Source organism: Lasiosphaeria miniovina (genome assembly GCF_030549165.1).
Source record: "Lasiosphaeria miniovina strain SMH2392-1A chromosome Unknown B0T26scaffold_4, whole genome shotgun sequence".
NCBI lineage: Eukaryota > Fungi > Ascomycota > Sordariomycetes > Sordariales > Lasiosphaeriaceae > Lasiosphaeria > Lasiosphaeria miniovina.
The window spans coordinates 2746039-2765558 of record NW_026848223.1 but is presented as its reverse complement, the minus strand read 5'-3'; the positions used below and the strand labels follow the sequence as shown (position 1 = coordinate 2765558).

The following is a 19520-nucleotide window of genomic DNA, read 5'->3' as shown; positions in this document are numbered from 1 at the left end:
TTGTCGATGGTAAGAGAGAGGTGAGCTCTATCCTCCGCTGCCATGTCTGCGCCGGTTGCGTCTTCTGTCTGCATTGTATCGACTGGCGATGCGCACGAGCTATTATGTCGAGAAAAGGATCGGTCGGGAGGCTTGCTATATTCTATTAAGTATCGAATCGTGGTGTAAAATGTATAAGGTAAGGTATCTAGATACCTAGTGAGATGTCGTTGGATTCAAGGTTGACAAAGTTCCGCATTTCATCGATCAGTGTGCGTCGTCATCTGCATCGGCCTGGCCCAAGGGTAGTTCGGACATTGGCTTTCCAAATCCGAACGGAAGGAGCTCCGAACAACAATCACGAGGAAGGGACCTGCACTATCCAAATTAATATGCCAGGCTGTGGTTTAACTTTCCATATGCACTAAACTTCGTTCGACCGGTAGGAGTTAAGTTCCATTCTGATTTACGGACACAAAGAGAGCTCCATGGAGCGTGGGTCCACCACTCTGGCAAAAGCTTCGAATCTTAACCACAAGCAAATCTCCCTCGTATTCCCATTAGGATTGCTCTCCCGTCAGCTTAATCGCCCCTTTTCCACACTATACACAAGATCAATTCCACTGTCGATATATCCCACTGTCGATATATCCCACTGTCGATATATCCCACTGTCGATATATCCCGCTGTCGATATATCCCACTGTCAAACAATCCGCGTGGGGCTAGTCTGATACAGAAATGGCATCTACTATGCCTGTGCTCGCCCACCATCCCTGGGGCAGCCTCAGTCTCTCCGCCCTCATGCAATGCGTCACACCTACGGCGAAGTTGCTATGCTTGCCCATGACGGGCTGCATCTTGTCCCAGAGGCTCCTTTAGGAGCTCTTGGATATGGCCGGGGATACCATGTACGCATCGTCGGGTCTTTGCGCTTCCTCAAGACGCCATCATCGTAGTTTCCCGTGTAGAGAAACTGCAGGAAGCGCTCCAGGACGGCCGGATCGTCGTCGGGAAGGTCAATGATGCTGTTCGCGGCCTCCTAGACACGTGCTAGAACAATACTTATTAGACACTGGAGAGCTGATCGCGGTGCTTGAGACGACTACTTACCTACCGCAAAACCGCCCGTAACGGCTCGTTCAAAGAAGGGAGACTGCGTGCAGACGATGGCGCGGTGGGCCTTGAACTCGTGGCCGCCGCAGGGAGCGTCATATCGGCGAACTTGTCTAACTTGTCTAGCTTGGAGAGCGACTCGAACACGTTCGTCGTGGAAAACTTGATGGCCGAGAAGTATTCCCGCCGCGTGGCCCCTGGACTCGTAATGGACAAAGGCCCGGAATAGAGATATGCCAAAAAAATAGGTTACCTGACAGGTCAGGAAGGGGTCAGTTGAACGGAGTCTCTTTTTTTCTTGTTTTTTGCCTCCGGCGGCGCCTGCGGCGAGCTGTCCTCGCTTCGCTCGAGGTAATGGGTGGCTGGCCGAGGGGTGCTAGTTATGTTTGACCAAGTTATAACCACGGCATCTCTTGTATTCGGGAGGAATCTGGTCGTTTGGGGTCTCTTTAGTTATAGGGAGGGCCGGGCGGTCGGGAGGCTAGCCACGACGCCTGGATTTGGCGAATCGGGCGTGGGGGCTGCGGTTGAGGGACCCCGACCGTAGCCATCGCGGCGGCTCGAAAAACACGTAAAGAGGCGCCGTTCGTACAGTGCTTGTTCAACGGCCTGCACAGTGTCAATAACAAAAAGGCGAAAGGGATGGCACTAATGCCGCCTTCTTGTACCGATATCACCACCCAAACTCCCACATACGACCATACCTGGCTGAAAACTCGGGATCCCGTCCGCTCTCCCCTTGATAAGTAACCAAGGGCCAGACTAGTAGTTGGGTCGGTGACGACCAGCGAATCCCTGGTGTTGTATGTTTTTTTTCTCTCTCTCTCTCTTTTTGGTACGTATTCTAAAGGGACAAAATGTGCCGCGGTTTGGACTACTGTTTTTTGGCGAGCGCGTGGCCTCAGTTTTCATCAGTCCAGGCCGCCTTTAATAAGTACGTGTTGGGTTGTCCTCTGTGCCAATAGTACCCACATAGTACCCACAGCACACTAGTCTAGGCCCCCAGACTGTGAATTGAAGAGATGCGCGCTGTAAGCTGCGACGCTGATGCATGCACGATAGCCAGAGTGCCCCCATATCAAAATGAGCAAGGGATGAAGACTGCTGATGGAATTACTTATAAAAAGGATACAATGCTGTCGACCGCTGCTATACGCTCTCTTACGTCTCAAGTTTCTCAAGCTCGAGAATTCTCCTCGCCGTATCCGCCATGGTCTCCTCTACCGTGCGAAACTTCAATCCCAGCAGCTCGTTATCCGCCTCGGCTTCAATTCGAGCTGGTGTGACCTTTGCATCCTCCCCACTATCGGCAGGCAGCCGGCCCTCCAGCTCAGGTATCGCCTCGGCGAGAGCGTGCACAAGCGACGTGTATGTCATGGGCTTCCCATTAACCAACAGCCTCCGGTTGGCAGCGGCAGGCGTTGTCAGGGCCTTGACGTGGGCATCCGCCAGGTCGCGAACATCCACAAAGGACGGGAACGAAGTCGCGGGGATGGTCTCGTGGGTGCCGTTGAAGAAGCTGTAGATGACGTTGGTGCTGTAGTTGAGGCTGCTTCTGAGGTCCTTGATGGGTTGCAGCGGCGGCCCGAAGATCAGTGCGGGCAGGAACACGGTCACGGAAAAGGGCGGCTTCTCGGCCTTGACAAAGTCCCACAGGGCCAGCTCGCCCTCCTTCTTGCCGCTGCAGTATGAGATGTAGTTGTTGTTCACCTCCCGTGCCTGTTCCCTGGTGATGGGGAGCCAGGTCTCGTTCGTGATGGGGCCGGCGAGCAGTTCCTCGGGAGAGCCTGTGGTCAAGGCATTGATGGAGCCGGTGACGGCCACGGATTTGACGGTCGGCGCGATGCGTTTCGCGGAGCGGAGAAGAGCGAGGTTGCTATTCCATTTTATTAGATTCCCGATTATCCGTAGACGTGCGAACTGGATTGGGTGCGAACTCACTTCTCCACGTTTGGCGTCAGGAAATCCCGATCGTAATCGGTTTCGCCTGGTATGTCAACCAGTGGGGCAGCAACATGGACGATCTTGTGAGGTTCGAGGTATCAGCTGATGTTTGAGAGCAGCGCAGCGACAGGTAAGGTGTCACTAGGTGTCAGGTAAGGTGTCGCTAGGTGCCAGGTGCATACATGATCGAGCTGGTATGTCTCGAAGACGTGGTCCCAGACGCTCTCATCCGCGTAGTTCTTAACGACTATAAGCTCAAGCTTCTCTTTCCACTCAGGATGAAGAGCCAAGATCTCGCTAGTTAGATTTTCTCGTCGAACCGTGCCAACAACGTCATAGCCAGCAGCGATGAGAGAGTTGATGACATGAGCTCCAACAAAGGAGTTGGCACCGGTGAGAAGAGTGCGCGGCATTGTGCTCGTTTTTGTTTCCCTTTGTTTTACAGGCGAAGGACGTGGTTGCAGGAGGATTGACCGTCAAAGTCTTGGATTGACCGTCAAAGTCTTGAATATGTTGTCTATTTCCATCCCAGGGACTCGTGTCGTGTTTTATAGTGATTATTCTGCAAGGAGGCGCAGCGTCTACCATCTTTCTGGATTGGCACCCTATCCCGTCTTTCGCTTTCATTCTAGGAAAGTGCCTATGGGCTGCATTAGTGGCGTAATAGACTGGCCGCCTGCGGCCTAGCCTACGATGGCCTGAATACCACATGAAAGTATGGTACCAGGGCGTGCCCACCTACCGTTCTTCTTCCTAATACAAGCACTCTTTTGCTCGCTCTCTACGTGCCGTTGTATGTGACACTCATCATCCAGCCGAGCCCAATACATAGGTACCTAGTCAGCGAGAGGGCACGGACCGCTCCAATTCGTTCCCGCGCCAAAATGTGACGCTTCAGGCGCCTCAACCTGCATGCGGATTACGGATGACCCCCTTATCGTTTGCCGCTTGCATCGGTGCTATGTCACGAGACAATTTGTACACCGACTTTTCTCGACTCTGTAATTAACTTTGGCTCCGCGATAACGTTCTCTCGGGACTGACTGCAGCATTCTGCAGGGGTGTTTATGCGCGGTTAAAATTCCCACCCGACCAGCGGGATGATGGAACTCAGCCAAGGCCCTTCTCTTACTCATGACTGACTAACGGCAGTTATCTAATGTGACGCCGTGGTTTGGGTTTGTCAAGCATGCAATTCTAGAGTCTTGTCGAGGCCATTTATGCGTTGTTGCATCATGTCTCCATTGCCCTCGTAAGCCGCTATCACATACAACGGCACGTAGATCACCCGTACGAGTCCAACATTGTTGAGTTCCCAGACGCAGCCATCATCCTCGGCGGGCGGCGGGCGGCCGGACCCGGCTAATACCTCGGGCCTCGAGTTCGGTCTCGACGTCTGCGCGACTATTTATCGGAATTTGTTGAATTTGCTCTAGGCAGTGGAACGGAAGGTTTACTTGCGGGACCTAGCCAGCAGTTCCCCGAGATCGGTTTCCTACGGTAGAAGACAAATGTGGACGTACTTTGTTGGGCGAAGTTATTGCCTGTCGGGTTGATGTCTTGCCCTCGCAGCAACTTACTTCTCGTCGATAACTCAAAAATGAGTTTACCTCACCATCAGTAGTAGCTTTTTAGTGACACCGTGACGTGATGTGTCGGAAGAAGCCCAAGCCTATTTGTGGCCGAATAGGTTATCTCAGAGTATTTCATGTTGCATCACGCATCATTGCCCTAGCAACCTCGTAAGCATCGAAGTCAACACCGCAGTTCAGCAATACGGCGGGGACAAATCATCTTCTGCATCATTTGGGCCTTCCACTTCGTAATGGTGCCTTCCACTTCGTAATGGTGAACCTCCTGATTAGGCTGGCACCATTCGAGATGTTTGTCGGAGAGAGCCATGACATCGCACAGAAGTTAGGTAGGTAGTCTTTAGGTTATCAAAAGCAGCGAAGGATCGGCGCAGATCTCCTGACGACTCGTTCAAGATTGTAGGGTGGATGGCCAGGTGCCGGATCTGGTCTGAGAATTCAGGGATCGGGCGGATGGAGGGAATTCCATCGTAACGGATGCGGTGTGGAATATGGGCGATCATGTCTTTCTCCTTGTTGCGGCGGATCGAGGTACGGCCACCACGGAAGCTGAGCCTATCCGGAAGGGTTTAGAAAACAGGAGTACGGCTCTCAGTATTGGCAGCCATGAGGGCGCGGACAGGGGCTGTCTGGTTTTGAGATGGGCACTCTCCCACACCTGTGCCTTCTCCTCGTTCTCGTTGTCGCTATCGCGGACAATCATGAACTCTTAAACGCGCGACGTGGTTGCGAGATTAAGGCAGAAGGTCTCCCAGACCAGTGAGCGGATTTCGACAAGAAAGTCCTTGAGCTGGGGGGAGGAGTATATCTTCTTGTGGTGGAACCCTGGATACCTACTCGTTTTCGAAGCCATTGTGGTCCGACGCATCCGACATGGTGACGGATGCAATTTGCGGCGTTGGACAAATCAAGGAGGCTGCTGACGGTTGGAGGCGAATGGTGAATTGATGAGGTCGCGTTGACCTTTTGACAAGATTTAAATGAGAATCTGGCGAGAATGAAACTCAATCTCGGGGTCCTGTTGAAACACAGCGATAATCACAACACCCACACAGTCCCGAAAAGACCGTGAGATCGTATCAGCTGGGACATATTATACAAACAAAATACCTACTGTACGAACCTGCATCGCAAAACAATGGCAACCAATTCCAAGTTTGGCGGGACGACGCCAGGGTCCGAGGTGGCCAAATTCTTCCCAGACCAAGTCCGCGGGAAAATAGGTGACTTCACCCCCTTGAACTTCACCATGACGACACCCACACACGCTGACACGCACCCAATAGTCTCCTCGTCATGGGCATCAGCCCAGGGAGCATTGGCCAGACAACCGCTCTAGCCTTCGCATCCCAAACCCCGGCCCTCCTGATCCTCGCCTCCGGAACCTAGTTCCGGCTCAAAGGCGTCCTGTCTTGATATATCATTTCCACTCTCTGTTTCTTAGGTTCTCTCCTGGCATTATCGGCGTCTCAGGAGAGTCGGGTTTATCTGGAGTATTCTCCCATCCCATCTCGCTTCTAGACTGAGCACCGTCGAGTTCGTGTGGTGTAGCGGACTGTGGTGAGACTAGTGTTTGAGAGGTGTAGTTGTAGTTATGTGGCTGTCGCGAACTGGGAGACAAGGTGATTCCACTCTCAAGTTCATGGGCAGCTTGTGGAGGTAGTGCTGCTTGCCAATGTCCATTCTGCACTGTTGTGTGAGCTCCTGGTGGTTTTTCTGATGCGGAATCCGAGAGCTCGGGAGGGCGGTCGTCGCCCTTCTCGGCAAGGATGGCATCATGCTTGAGGCTTGGGTCCGCCGCTACCCGTGCTAGTGATTGCTGGCGCCGCCGGCGAAATACGAAGAAAGCTGCCACGGCGAGCAATATGGCGCCGAGTGCCGTGCCCGCGCCTATCCCTGCCTTGGCGCCTGTCGAGAGCTGAGCGTTGCTGATAGCGTCCGTCTTAGCGTCCGTCTTAGCGTCCGTACCAGCCGCCTCAGCGGCCGTGGAGGACGAGCTTGTCGACTGGCTAGCACCGTTCGGCCCAGGGGTTGGTGAAGCCGTACCGGTAGTGGGGAAGCCTGTCAAACCCAGGAGTGACGTGTCGGAAGCCTGGAAACGGACCTGGATAGCAGTGGGCACGGCATACATAGCGTGACCTCCGAGCGAGAAGGGCCCCGTGGTTGTGTAGCTAGTCAGGGCATCCGAGGCCGGGTTGTCGGTGGGAGGGCCATCGACAATAGTAACGGTGGGCCGGTGGCTTCCAGCTCCAATTGTGCTTGTGCAAACCTCGATGAAGTCCCAGTAGGTGTACTCGCTAGATGAGCCGACAATCAGCTCCTCCTCCGAAACTAGGCATACGAGGCGTTTATCGCGACATCACAAACCTTGGACAACAGTATATGGCGGCTTCACCAGGCAGCGGGGTGTAATCTAGTATCTTCCGGGTCCCGTAGTCTTTCCACGTGCCAGCGCTCGTCCAGCCGGACGGACAGACCGCAGGAGAGTAGAATTCACCCCAGTTGAAAGTTTCGAAGCCCGGCGGGTAACATGAGCGGGTGGTCGGGGAGTCCAAATAGCGCGTGCCCCAAGTGACGGCACCGTCCTGATGAGGGGGGTGGACCGTAAACGAGCGTGAGCACCACTCTGGCGCCAAGAAGGGCGTCGTGAGCGCGCCGAGGACGCCATCCCGGCCCGTCGGTGTCGCAGCAGCCATAATCCCGGTCTCCTTTCTCTGCTGGCCTGTGACAATCTATGCGACCAATTGGCAGCGCCAACCGGTGGTCTTGACAAGATGGTGGCGGCAAACCGATTGAAGAAAAACAGAAATGCCGCCATGGCCGGCCACCTCGGACTTTGACGCGGTGCCAAGGCCCTCGAGCCGAGCGGCGAGCGCTCCTTCGAGGGGCCACACTGGCGCGACGGCCCCCACATCATTGCTTGGCGCCTATAGGGTAACATTAGCAACAATTGTTGGTCGTTTCTGGCCTAGTTCGACAGAACCCTAGGCTACACCAAGCGAGAGACGAGACTAACTAATGCCGCTTACTTCCGTTGGTTGGTTCCTGAACTAATTATATTATCAGAGCAGGGTGACACCCACTCACGGAGATCTCCACTTTCTTTCTTCGTCCTTCCTTTTTAATTAGCGAAATCGATCAGACAATCGGGCAATGCTTGTCATCGGTTTTCTTGATCTCATCTAAGCGAGAGTTGGATTAACCGAATATAAAGATAAAACTATACCTCCCCTGGGGTAATTAAGGTTAGTGTGGAGGTGTGGTACAGCCAAGACGCTAAAGTAACCACAATTTGCCACCTGTCTGAGCCATAGCCACACAGCAAAATCAGGGGTTCGGGGGTCAAAGAAACAGCCCAAAATACTACATTTCGATTAAAAGTTCATCGTATTACCACCTGCTTCGATGACCATTTGCAGCCGCCTCGGCATACTGTGGGCAAGCCGTAGTAAAAAATCTTCTGGGACTGCATCTCACGCAGCCATAACAGCCGCTCGGAGCTCCAAGGAACTCAGGGACAGGGCCACACGAGTTGAAAGACGATTTCTTCGCCCTGGCGTTGACAGGCCCGATGGAAGAAGCCCACCAAAGGAAGGATAAAGAAGATGTATCTATGAGCCGTTACGCTGCCGTATTCCTTCTCCCAAAGGAAAGACGGACCTTTCCGGGCGCCGGCAAAGGAGCCCCAGAACATCCACCCGTGTGGCTTCCTCCGTTGTAGAGCCTAGCTTTCCGGATTTTCGGTATCGTGAACGGTAACCCACTTCTTCCACATAGGGTCAGTAGTAGCCCAGGTTTCGTCGCTTACGAGTACCGATTCCCAGTCTTCCGGCCTAGGCCTTGAACGCAACTTCTCTGCACACCAAGTCACCGGCCCCGCTTGCTGGCTTCAGTTCGTTTAATCCGTCGGGGTCGTACTACGCGGAGGTCAAACCACCGTAGGAACCAGGCTTCTTCGTTATCTTCGAGCCACTCTTTAAGCTGCCGCCTATATGGGGTCCGAATGCCGGGCTTACGGCCAGCCTTCGATTTCTGTGGTGTCAAGGGACCAACACAGGCCTTTTGGACCTGACGATGTGTGTGTTTGGTCGGTCGAGCGATCTCTTCAAAGGAAAAATGACAGTATTTGCGTAAGGCCCTGATTTCGACCTTTTCGTCGCGCGTAAGGTCCCGGCATCGATGCGGCGTTGAAGGTGGCTCCGACCACGGCGTGTGTGTGTGTGGGTGTGGGTTAAAAAGGTCGGTAATCGCGATGCGCGTGGCCATTGTGGCCATTGTGGGCGGTGGATGCGTAGATTGAAGTTGTAGGTAGATTTAGCGTAGTTTTTGAATGGAAGTATTTTGCAATACAAAGTGGTAGAAAAGTGACCTTATGGGGAAAATTACGTCTTTGGCTGGCTGACACCCTGGCTAACCCCCAGCCAATTCACGAGCTAACCTTTATTACCCCGGGGGAGGTGTAAAGGAAATATGGAGATAATCGCTGCTGGGCCTGAACCTGCCCTGCTAGTTCAGGAACTAAACGAAGGAAAGTAAGCGGTATTAGTTAGTCTCTCAAAAAGGGTTAACACGTGTATATATCTCGTTCTAAGGACCAGCTGCTGTCGCGACCACGGCACCTGTCACGGCCAGCACCGCCAGCAGTGCGACCCCTCTTTGGAGCTGATCCCGCACTAGTCCCAATCGGGCTGAGGGCTTGGCACCTGAAAGCCCTGTGGGCCCGTGCGCTCTACAGCTCCCACCTAACTGGCACACTGAATAGCACCTTTGTGGATTTTCCTTTCTTCACCTTAGAATCCTTAGACAATGGTATAGCTACATTAGCGATCCTTTTCCTTCTTACTATTGACCGCCGTCACAGCACCTACCTATATTCCCAGCCAAACACCTCGTTGACAGCAACATGGTTGAACCCCTCCCCTCCACCAAACCCAGGCACCAGAACCAGAACCAGAACCAGAACCAGAACCAGAACCAAAACCAGAACCAAACCCAGGCACCAGGACCAGAACCAGATCCAGATCCAGATCCAGAACCAGAACCAGAACCAGAACCAGAACCAGAACCAAAATCACACAAAAGGCGGCATGACATCCACCCGTCCCATAACCCGTCCCACCCGCTCCCTAAACCCCATCCCCCAACCACTCGCCTCCGCAAGATCATCCTGCGCCCACACGGCCTCGAGCATCTTGCACACGAGGAAATCGCGGCTCGCGGTGCCGCTGTGCTCCGTGCGCGCGATCACGTCCAGCACGGCCGCGCGCTGCTCGTCGCGCCGCGCTTCGCTGCCGAGCATGAAGATGGGGAATTGTTGTGCGCAGGCGCTTGACTGGGCGAGGAGGGTGAATGCGCGGTCGATGTCCTCTTGGGTGCGCAAGCGTTGTTTGGTATTTGGGTTTGTGTGGTTGTTGTTTTTGCTGTGGGGGCGAGGATGCTCGGGCATGCGGGCGAGGTAGATGAGCATGGCGAGCTGGAAGAGTTCCAGGTTGATTTGCTGCTGCCGTTGTGTGGTGGTGGTGTAGTGTGCCTCGGGGTGGGCGAGCTGCACGTTGCGGATGCGCCAGTCGAGGATGGCGAGGTAGGTTCCGTGGTCGTCGGTCGTCTCCGCGCGCTGCTCCGTCCCGTCAGGCGGCGGCTGCGGCGTGGCAACCGCGTCGACGACCTCCGAGAGCAGCTGCAGCAGGGCAAATGCCGGCAGGTGCTGCGCGGCGTGGGGCATCTAGGGCGGTGGTGTTAGTTGGGTCGCAAGATATCCTGACTTGCGAACACGTACCTCGGCGCGAATAAGCATGCAGGAGCCGGTGAGCGGGCGGCCGCTGGCCGGGTTGACCGCGGTGAATGAGCCGACGGAAAAGGGGCTCGCGGAGAGCGTCACGGCTGTCGAGAGCTCCTGCCCGCGCCAGACCTGGGCGCTGAAGCGCGCCAGCACGTCGTGGTAGTAGACCCAGGCCAGCAGGATGGCGACGTCGCCGCCGCGGTGGGCGTCGGGGTGTCTGTTGAGACCGGCGGCCTGGATGACGTCCTTGGCGCCGTGCAGATATAGTGTCCACTCCTCCCAGGTGCAGGATTTGTGGTGGGTCTGGTGATCAGGGGGTGTCAGCTGTGACAGTCGGGATTGACGACGGGCCGTCGGCGGGTGCTCACCTCGAACGAACACAGCAGCATGCTGGCGGCGACGTGCTGGACTGCTTCGGTGGTGCCGATGTTGCTGCTTCCCGACGCAGCCACCAAAGACTTTATGGCCGCGACTTTGAGCTCGGCGTCCTGGATGTTGAGGCCATGGCGTTGGAGCGAGGAAAAGGCGAGGATGGCCTGGAGCAGGGCCCTGGCCGAGACCGTGTGCGGGTTGGTCATGGCTATGCGGAGCAGCGCGTCGCCCAGCTCCTTCTGCGTGTGGCCGGCGACGGCCAGCGACGCCGCGGCGTGGAGCTGGAAGTGCTCTAGCAGGTCTTTGTACCCGTCGTCGATCAGAGAGTCTACGGGTTTGGGGGGGCATGGTCTGTCCAACAACGACGAGGCGCGCCCTGTCCCCTGTGCTGCCGACGTGGCGGGGCCGTAGTGCGCTTCCATGTCGCGGTGCAAAACGTTGACGATGCGCGTGGCAGTGGTCATGGTAGGCGCCGCTAAGCCGGCCTTGCGCTTACCCCGTGACGCCGTCGGCTCTTCTCCCACCCGCGCGCGTTTTCTGTCGCCGGCATGGGGCCACGACAGCTGAAGACCAGCGACCGCCGAGTGTCTGGGTTTGTAGACATGCGATCTGACATGAGATGCCGTCTCGGTACTCGAGGTGGATTCCATCATTGCCAAATGCCAAGTCAGGTCAGCCCGGGACCGTCGAATCTCCTTTTTTGCGCAAGGCTTGCTTGTCAAGTGAGGTAATGCGCATCTAGGTTAGTAATAGTCTACAACCTGCCCCGGACTCCTTTTTCAACGTTTTGGCTGTTCGTTGCCTACGACGCAGAGTACGTACGAATTGTAGGATCAAGTGCTGAGAAATCAGCGGACCCCAGCCGAGGGAGCGATCGCGCCTGTGTCCCCACATTTCCAAAGTTGCCGGTTTTCCATTTACCAGGTTACATTGCATGCCAAGGCGTGAAGCTAATGCACATGGACGCACCAACAACACCCGGCAAGTCCAGTGAATACGTTGGGGTGGCGGGTGAATACGCGCTCGTGGTCGAGCTTCTGATTGGGTCTAGATTAGGAACTGACTAAGGTACACGATACACGACGAGAAGAGGGCTCAGAGCCACCGCTTGTTGCCGAGCTGCGACAGGTAGTCGCCAGCATTGCCGTTTTCAATGCTGGCGTTGTCGATGACGCCGCGCATCAATCTGACGGCATTGTCGGGCGTCTTGTCGGGGCCTGTGAAGTGCGGCGCGTACTTGAGAAGCTTTCCCATGAATTCCTGGAGGCCCTTTGTCTGCTCTTCCGTAGCTGGTTCGGTGGGAAATGGGTCAGCCGGGGGTCATGACTGACTAGACAAGATTAGGAGAGAGAAGGAAGACAAACCTTCGACAAACTGCCCGACGTCAACGATCCCCGGAGCCACGGCCATGACCAGCACGCCGTGCTTCTTGTACTCGGCGCTGAACTTGGCCACGACCATGTTCAGCGCCGCCTTGCTGATCGAATACAGCGGCGCGCTGGCCACGTCGACCTCGTTGGTGAAGGGTATGTCCGAGTAGCCTGTGGTCAAAGCAATGACCTTCTTGACTTTACCCTTGAGCACCAACGGCATGAACAGGGTGATGAAGTTGATGTTGCCGAGCACGTTGACGTCAAAGTAAGCCTGCAGCTCTTTTGCCAGCCGCTCGGGATCGGCGCCCCTAATTATTGTCTGTCAGTCGCGTGTTCGCGGGCGGTTGTCTCGGAGACGGAGAGAAACGGGAGTGCGGCTTACAGCTTTCCGAGGCCGTTGTAGGCACCCCACTGGCCGCCAAAGGCGGCGTTGGCGATGAGGTAGTCGACGCCGCCGCCCGTGATCTTGGCCGCGTCGGCAGCGGCCTTCTTGAGACTGGCATAGTCGACGAGGTCGCCTTCCAGGATGTGGACGTTGGATCGGGACTTGAGGTCGGCATCCTCCGAGATCTTCTTGTCAGTTGCCGCCTTGTTGCGAACGAGTCCGATGACCGTGTTGGCCGGGTTGCTGGAGTACTGGCGCACGAATTCGTACTGGCAGAGCATGTGGTTAGACTTGTCCCGTGACGCGGACGCGCTGGGACGGAATACTCACCCCGAGACCTCTCGAGGTTCCGATGATGACGTACGAAGACATGTTGAGGAGCTGAGGAGTTGAAGTATATTAAAGGATGTTGAAGGATGTCGAAGGATTGTTGAATGGCTGAAGTGGTGTTTGGTGGCTGAAGTGGTGTTTGGTGGCTGAGGTGGTGTTTGGTGGCTGTGAGTTGGCGGTTTGTCTGTGTGAGGATGATAATGAATAGAAACTGGAAACCGCAGCAGGCGTTTACTGGAACCTTTATATGCCCGGTCTCTGGCCAGCGGGACTCGTGTGGATTTGTAAAGTGTTTCTTTGCTGATAGCTGACCAAGGTTGCTTCTCTGCTTTTTGCTATAAAGGTCTGCGGTTTTGCCAGCCGTGCTTACACAATAGTTGCCCAAAGTTGGGCGCCGAGCCCTGGCTACATGACGGCCCCGGAGCCCGCATGCCCGTCCTAGCAACGGTGCATGCACGTCCCCGCCCCAGTTGCCGATTTTCGTCTCTCGCCCAGCCCGTGCATACGATTCCCGCGCTACCGGCACTCTGGGCCCCTGGGGGCCACAGTTACGTGGGTCTATCTAGACTCGTTTCCGGTTTCGCCTACCGCAAAAGGGCAGCGCACTACTAAGTTACCGCACTGGTGATGCATAATTCTACGATGGCCATTACAAATGTATCAATTGCTTTCGAATCGAATACGCACTTCGCATGCTAAACTTTGATTTATAGTGCACACGTGCTGGCTATAGCCGTGCAGTCCAGAGTCTATAGCCGCAGTCGTCCAAGTTGTCCAGGTATCCAGGCAACATCCATCTACTTTGTCTGCTAGTGCAGCGACAGTCCATTAGACCACACACCCTAGCCACACACCCTAGCCCGAACGTTTGATCGCGTGCTTCGGGGGACTCACAACAAGGATCAAAACCAATCGATTTCTATATAAACCCGAGCAAAGAAACCTAAGGATACCCCAGTTCTATCACGAATTGCCGACAAGAAACAATTCTTGAATACTGCCAAGCCTTGAAGAGCCAAAATAACGAACGTTTAGGGGCTGCAATGTATTCGTCTACGTCTCACCTACGTTTCACCACCATCAATACTTGGCGAACACGACCGGCCCATTGTCTCCCACCTCTTCCTCTGGCGCATCGAACCACTGGTGCCCTGCATCGAGCGCGGCCATGTGGTCGGCCAGCGCGAGGCCCTTGAGCCGGCGCTCCTCGATGCGCACGAGGATCTCCCGCACTTGACCATCGCCCCTGCTGCCGGTATTCCCCTCACCAGCAGGGAACCGGCTGCGCAACCCACCGGCCTGCGCCTCCGTCCCTGCGGCTGCGGTGGGAGCAACAGGCAGCAGCCCGGCAACCTGCAAGAACTCGTACGGCGACACCGTCTTGCGGCCCTGCTTGAGCACGTACTTTGAGATGCACGTGGCGCAAATGGCCGCGTTGACCTCGCCCTCTGCCTGCGCAGCCCTCAACACGTCCCTGTCTCCTTCCCTCTTCCTACCCGCAGAAACCTTCTTGTTCCGCCACGGCTGGTCGGCGTACCGCCCCGGCCGCACGCTGCCGGGCTGCACAAAGTGCGAGACGAGGTAGATCCACTTGGCGTCCCAGGCGAGCAGGCGCGTCCAGATCTCGACGCGCGCGAGCGGCGCGATCGGTCGCCGGTAGATACACGCCGTGCCCGCGAGCGCCGGGCCCGGCTGGCCGCCCCCGGCGTGGCCCCCGCGGCGGAACCCTTCGCGGAAGATGCTGAACACGTGGTAGCCCCGCGCCACGTCCAGGTCCGCCAGGTACGTCGAGTTGGACTTGTGCAGGTAGAAGTCGACGTCGCCCGGCGGCGTCGTTGTTGTGTAGATGGTCGGCTGGAAGAGAGTCAGGATTGGCGTTGCCGAGTCTGGCGAGCTCTCGGGCAGTGTCGCGCGAGGCCCTGGTCGTCGGTCCATCCAGTAGTGCCCGTAGTAGCCCCGGGCGATGCGGATCTGATCAGTGGGGCCATTAGTGCTCGACAAGTTGATTGGAACTGGTCAGGGTATACGCACACTCCATGCAAACGGGAGCGATTTGTAGTTGAGCGCCACGTTGATGAGGACGGCGATGAGGACCGGCTTGCCCACAAGCCGCGCCAGGTAGGACACAAACGACGCTATGCTGGAAATCATGTTGTCTGACAGTCCGATGGACGAGAAAGACAATAGTCAATGCCAAGAAAGTCCCAGCATCGAGTTGAGTCGCGGTGGTCAAAAGCGCGACTGTCTCGTCAGGTGGAGCAGAAATCAGCAGAAATCGTGAATGGCCAAATTCCCAAAACATGGACCTCAGCTTCTTATCAGGATTTCTGCGATCCAAGCCTCGAGTCCGAGCTGTCAGCGCTAATCAGCCGCCAACCGAGGCAGGCAGAGGCGGACCAGCCGAGGCAGGCAGCAAGCACAGTAAGCACAGTAAGCTCGGGGAGTAGCCTAGAATGCCCGACGAGGAAATAGGTCAGCGCCCGGAAGGCCGGGCGGCATTGCGGCGTGGGCGGCGCTGCCGCAGCCTAGCGGCTCGATGCACCTTACCCTTGTCTTTTGCGGTTGAGAACGGCTAGACTGGTTACGTTCTGACAAGTGACAGCTCTGTCCGCTTGTTGCGGGTGTGGCCTGCCGAGCATTCCGAAAGTGTTGGCCATCGTTCATTGGCTCCTGCTGTCGCAACTCAGAAGTAGCTGACAGGGGGTTGGTAATCAAGACCTTTGGGGTCTTTTGTCGAGAAACGCCGCTGAATGCGGTGCAGTGGGAGCCGAAGAATGGCGTTTGGAAAGTTTCTCGGCCGGGGATTGGTTGGATTGCTTGGTTCTGTTATTCTTGCATATGTGTGGGCGTTGTGAAGCCCGAACGCCGACACAAGTACACCAGTCCGCTGGGATTATTTGGCAGAAAATTGTAGAAGAGTGAATCTGCCAGCCTCGGCTCGCAGCTTTCCGGTATCACATGCAATTAAAAGGTGTCTTCTCAATATCAGAGACGGGATTCATGGAACCCGCAAAGTCCGCGCAATGTCTCAGCAGAGCCTTGAGCACATGAAGCAGGCTGCAGCATCATCATGCTCAGCCAAAAAATCACGCTCCCAGTCACTATCCCAGATCCAGAGTCCCCCAGAAAATAATGATACAGCGCCAGAGCAGGAAGATGTCCCTTCTTTTTTCATAATTAATCAACTTTGTTTTTGTGATTCTTATCCTTGGCCACCACACAGTTCTGACAACAATCGCAAGGGGTGAAGTAATGCGAACAGATACTGACCAGAACTGAATAGTGGGCTTTGAAGATGTAAGAAGTAGAATCTAAGTAGCGCGATTCCTGACTCTTTCTCTTGTAATCAGACATGCCAAAGAGCACACCCAACCTCGAAAGAGTTAGATAATCATGCGGGTAATGGTGAAAGCAAGAAAGAGAGAGAGAAAGAGAGAAAGAGAGAAAAATTAAGGTAATTAGTTCTAGAAATAACTCAGTGGTGTCTTGACCCGGTATAGTCAAGCAGAAGATAGTTGCGCATCAATAGGTAACAAACCAAAACACGCTTGCCGCATCTGATCAGCCCTAGGCATCCGAATAGGCATCCGACTTATCGCCACCGCCGCTGTCAGATATAGCCGTGCACGCGCCGTGCGCGCGCCGTGTCGACGAACTCGTATGACGTGTCATCGACCTCATATCCCGCGTCGTCAACCTCGTATCCCGTGACCTCGCCATCATTGCTTTGCGCAAGCAGCGGCGGCATAGTCCTTTGAATCCACCCACCACTGAATCGCGGCGTTTTCGAGGCGCCGTCTGGCTACTTTTTCGTGTCTTCCAACGCCAGCCCGCTCTTCAGCTCTCTTGGCGACGGCTCTTCACCCACTTCGGCTCCCCCTTCAGCAAGCATGCTGGTGTTGTTGTCATGTAGGTTGCGGCTGCGGATGGGCAGATCCCCGGGCGAGTTGGGCGTCGTCGTCGCCGTCGCCGCCGCCGCCGCCTATTGCAGTGTACGCAGGCGTAGCGGCGGATGATGGCCATGGTGCGGGAGAGCCGGGCGGACTTGGCGTGGGGATGTCGGGATAGTCTTTAAAAGGAGGGACGGTGTTGGTGAAGATGGCTGCTTCGCGACTTGGTGTGCTGGGTGAGTAATCTGGATAGCCACGGCCCTAAGTTATGACGCGTAGTTGTTTCGGTGGGGACTGGACGCCTGTGATGGGCGGCATCATGGCCAGTGGCGATGGGCCGGGGCGGCTTTCCGGCGACTTCGGACGCGGCTTTGGTTGAGAGCCGAGAGGCGGCGCGACAGATTCCGATTTTTCTGATTCTGCTACTTTTGGAGAATCCGGGTCGGGGGGGTAGACGTCGTCGTGGTAGCAGTCTCCGGTAATGCAGTCATGTTTATCCGATAGCCATCGGCGAGATTGTCGAGTGGAAGACAAGATTTTCTGGCCCTGAAGTGCGGCAAGTTGTTCGCGCTCGCGCTGGGGCGACGAGGGCCCGAGTTGTCCTTTTGGCACGTTGCCGTCGACGGGAGACGACCCGGGAGACGAAGCCATGTCAAATTCACGTGGCAGTCGTACGTGGATGTTGAAGTTAGAATGTGGTTTGGCCGTCTGTGAAAATGAAAACAACACAAATGCTCGGGGAGACTACGCGGTATTCCAGTCGACGGAAAATTTCAAAACTTGATCAGATATAAATTTAATTCTGGACGTGTGCGGCAGGAAAACCTTGCTTGGCTGCTGCCCTATCAGCACAAGCGAGGGAAGATAGCCTGGCTGCCCAACAAAACCATCAGATGAAGTTTATGCCGAAAAGGCTTTGTAAGCCTGGAGCGCGCCCTCGACAAGCGCACCTTCGACACACTAGACTTTGAGCCCGAGCTAGCACCATTGTCATAATACACGGTGAGGTATAGAAGTAGAAGTCGAGGTAAAAGGGTTGTCAGGCCTTGTCCGCGACGAGGTTTCGAATATGCACCTACGGCATGATTTCGGGGAAACGGCAACAAGGAATGCTGCACGTGTTCAACAGCAGAAGAATGTGGTCCAGGGAGGAAAGGGGGTTGTTTACGCACACTTTGAGAGGGATACCGCCCTGATCTATTGTGATACAGTGTTCCTTTCTCTCCTCTCTCACCTAACCATTGTGTATAAGGTGGTACAAGTGGTTGGTCCGCTCTTTCTGATCCAACGGGGAGGGCATTTCTCTTTTCCCAGCTTTTTGTTATTTGGAACGAAACCCCACTCATTTCAAGATATTCTAAGTCTTTCGGGTCTGCTAAAGAGCCTGGGCCTTTCTTTTATACAATGAATATACGATATCACTGCCTCTTCTGCGCTTGTACCACATTCCCTAGTTAAAGACGCTGGTACCAAAGGTTAATAACCCAACTCCAACCTCACGACCCAAGGCTTATTGTTGTCGTCTTCTCCGTAGTTCATGACAGCTGCATTGACCAACACTGTGCACCCACCCTCGCATGCCCGGGGCTCTGCTGCATCACGAGAGTCCACTTCGAGTTCCATGCCTTGAGGCTGCTTCCAAAGAATTCTCTAGACCCCATAGCCTTCATGGATGTGACCAAAACAGTGGAGTTTTGGCCTGGCCTGGTAAATGGCGTCGTAGAGTATCGGGCAACCGCAATGGTTCCCTTGCCGGTTGACATCAAGCACGTAGTCTTGTGACGGGAGCAGCGGAGAACCATGCGTCATGACGATATCGACGCCCTCGGAAATTGGATGTTCTGCCCCGGGGCCGAAGCGGTCCTCGTCTGGGCCGTACGCGAATACGTAGCCGTTGAACTCTGGCGCGTACGGCGACGCGTAGATGGTAAAGGTACGACCATCGCTCAAGGTGAACTTGTGCGTACCTTACTCTAGCAAGTGGAGGCCGTTTCCTTTCTCCGCCGCGAATAACGCGAGGGCTTGTGCTGGCTCTTCGGGATCGTCTTCCTCTTCTATTAAGTTGTCCTGCCACCACTTTCGGTCGAGGCTGACATCCTGTAGGCCATGTCAACACGCTATTTTTCATGTCTCTCGGAGGAAGCCTCTCGGGGGGGGCACGTACGTGGTTACCGGCGATGACTAGTCTGAGCTAGGCATCGATGGCCTTGATGTTGACGATGAATTTCTTATAGTTGCTCAGGCCTCCGATCATGGTGAGGTCCCCGCAGTAGATCACGACATCGACCTTGCTGGGGAGCGACGCTGGGCCGGGGAAGGCATCGTCGTGGGTATCTGAAAGAATGAGGAAGGTAGTCGCCATTGTGTCGGGTAGTAAGTACTATTCGTCAAATGCGGGCGTGCCGAATTGGACTGGGTAATGCATGTGTGATGGTTTGGGGAAGAACCTTGCCTCGAAATTTCGCCACCTTGGCTCCCCTTTATAGGTAATCAAGCCAACTCAGGTTTTAAAGTTAGACTATAGTTGCAGAATAAGGTTCCAGGAATAAGGTGCAATATTTGCTCATGTTTTATGTGCTTATGTGCTTAACTATTTATGTGCTTAACTATACGGACCAAATCGGTAGCACAAATTCCAGCAAGCTCAAGCTCGAAGATGTTAATAGCCCAAATGGGGAACAACTCGCATATATTACCAGTAACTGGTATGGGAGAGTAAATGACATCCTTCTGCAATCCGTATCGTAGTAAAGTGTATTC

At 55.0% G+C, this 19520-nt stretch overlaps 10 protein-coding genes across 10 annotated transcripts; 1 reads left to right on the top strand and 9 right to left on the bottom strand.

Annotated features, from left to right (window-relative positions):
* Positions 1 to 1544: 1544 nt before the first annotated feature.
* Positions 1545 to 1910, bottom strand: B0T26DRAFT_648353 (uncharacterized protein; the record flags this gene model as incomplete). Its single annotated transcript, XM_060437994.1, has 1 exon — positions 1545 to 1910. A coding segment is annotated over one exon (366 nt), but the record flags the coding sequence as incomplete, so codon positions are not given.
* Positions 1911 to 2180: 270 nt separating this feature from the next.
* B0T26DRAFT_802653 (uncharacterized protein) lies at positions 2181 to 3452 on the bottom strand (the record flags this gene model as incomplete). Its single annotated transcript, XM_060447058.1, has 3 exons — positions 2181 to 2971; positions 3037 to 3119; positions 3222 to 3452. 3 exons carry the CDS (start codon positions 3450 to 3452, stop codon positions 2257 to 2259), a joined length of 1029 nt encoding a protein of 342 aa, XP_060296346.1. The 3' UTR covers positions 2181 to 2256.
* Positions 3453 to 4073: 621 nt separating this feature from the next.
* B0T26DRAFT_802652 (uncharacterized protein) lies at positions 4074 to 5506 on the bottom strand (the record flags this gene model as incomplete). Its single annotated transcript, XM_060447057.1, has 6 exons — positions 4074 to 4443; positions 4563 to 4583; positions 4620 to 4649; positions 4818 to 4905; positions 4952 to 5186; positions 5469 to 5506. The coding sequence occupies 6 exons, from the start codon at positions 5504 to 5506 to the stop codon at positions 4223 to 4225; spliced, it is 633 nt and encodes a 210-aa protein (XP_060296345.1). The 3' UTR covers positions 4074 to 4222.
* Positions 5507 to 5674: 168 nt separating this feature from the next.
* B0T26DRAFT_299147 (uncharacterized protein) lies at positions 5675 to 6010 on the top strand. The gene has a single exon (XM_060434247.1). It carries the CDS (start codon positions 5770 to 5772, stop codon positions 5968 to 5970), a length of 201 nt encoding a protein of 66 aa, XP_060296344.1. The 5' UTR covers positions 5675 to 5769; the 3' UTR covers positions 5971 to 6010.
* A 79-nt stretch (positions 6011 to 6089) lies between these two features.
* On the bottom strand, positions 6090 to 7497 carry B0T26DRAFT_802651 (uncharacterized protein; the record flags this gene model as incomplete). Its single annotated transcript, XM_060447056.1, has 3 exons — positions 7027 to 7497; positions 6322 to 6962; positions 6090 to 6197 (listed from the first exon to the last, which is right to left on the bottom strand). Exons 1-3 carry the CDS (start codon positions 7325 to 7327, stop codon positions 6090 to 6092), a joined length of 1050 nt encoding a protein of 349 aa, XP_060296343.1. The 5' UTR covers positions 7328 to 7497.
* Positions 7498 to 9665: 2168 nt separating this feature from the next.
* B0T26DRAFT_710177 (fungal-specific transcription factor domain-containing protein) lies at positions 9666 to 11611 on the bottom strand. The gene is made up of 3 exons (XM_060441971.1): positions 10779 to 11611; positions 10408 to 10713; positions 9666 to 10353 (listed from the first exon to the last, which is right to left on the bottom strand). The coding sequence occupies exons 1-3, from the start codon at positions 11433 to 11435 to the stop codon at positions 9703 to 9705; spliced, it is 1614 nt and encodes a 537-aa protein (XP_060296342.1). The 5' UTR covers positions 11436 to 11611; the 3' UTR covers positions 9666 to 9702.
* Positions 11612 to 12999, bottom strand: B0T26DRAFT_829457 (uncharacterized protein). The gene is made up of 4 exons (XM_060447452.1): positions 12871 to 12999; positions 12538 to 12809; positions 12147 to 12463; positions 11612 to 12071 (listed from the first exon to the last, which is right to left on the bottom strand). Exons 1-4 carry the CDS (start codon positions 12910 to 12912, stop codon positions 11878 to 11880), a joined length of 825 nt encoding a protein of 274 aa, XP_060296341.1. The 5' UTR covers positions 12913 to 12999; the 3' UTR covers positions 11612 to 11877.
* A 1206-nt stretch (positions 13000 to 14205) lies between these two features.
* B0T26DRAFT_627673 (uncharacterized protein) lies at positions 14206 to 14733 on the bottom strand (the record flags this gene model as incomplete). Its single annotated transcript, XM_060436209.1, has 1 exon — positions 14206 to 14733. A coding segment is annotated over one exon (528 nt), but the record flags the coding sequence as incomplete, so codon positions are not given.
* Positions 14734 to 16480: 1747 nt separating this feature from the next.
* On the bottom strand, positions 16481 to 17411 carry B0T26DRAFT_871992 (uncharacterized protein; the record flags this gene model as incomplete). Its single annotated transcript, XM_060447942.1, has 3 exons — positions 16481 to 16595; positions 16677 to 16852; positions 17061 to 17411. 3 exons carry the CDS (start codon positions 17409 to 17411, stop codon positions 16481 to 16483), a joined length of 642 nt encoding a protein of 213 aa, XP_060296339.1.
* Positions 17412 to 18410: 999 nt separating this feature from the next.
* Positions 18411 to 19122, bottom strand: B0T26DRAFT_751586 (Metallo-dependent phosphatase-like protein; the record flags this gene model as incomplete). The annotated part of the gene is made up of 3 exons (XM_060445395.1): positions 18411 to 18705; positions 18775 to 18857; positions 18979 to 19122. 3 exons carry the CDS (start codon positions 19120 to 19122, stop codon positions 18411 to 18413), a joined length of 522 nt encoding a protein of 173 aa, XP_060296338.1.
* Between the last annotated feature and the right edge of the window lie 398 nt (positions 19123 to 19520).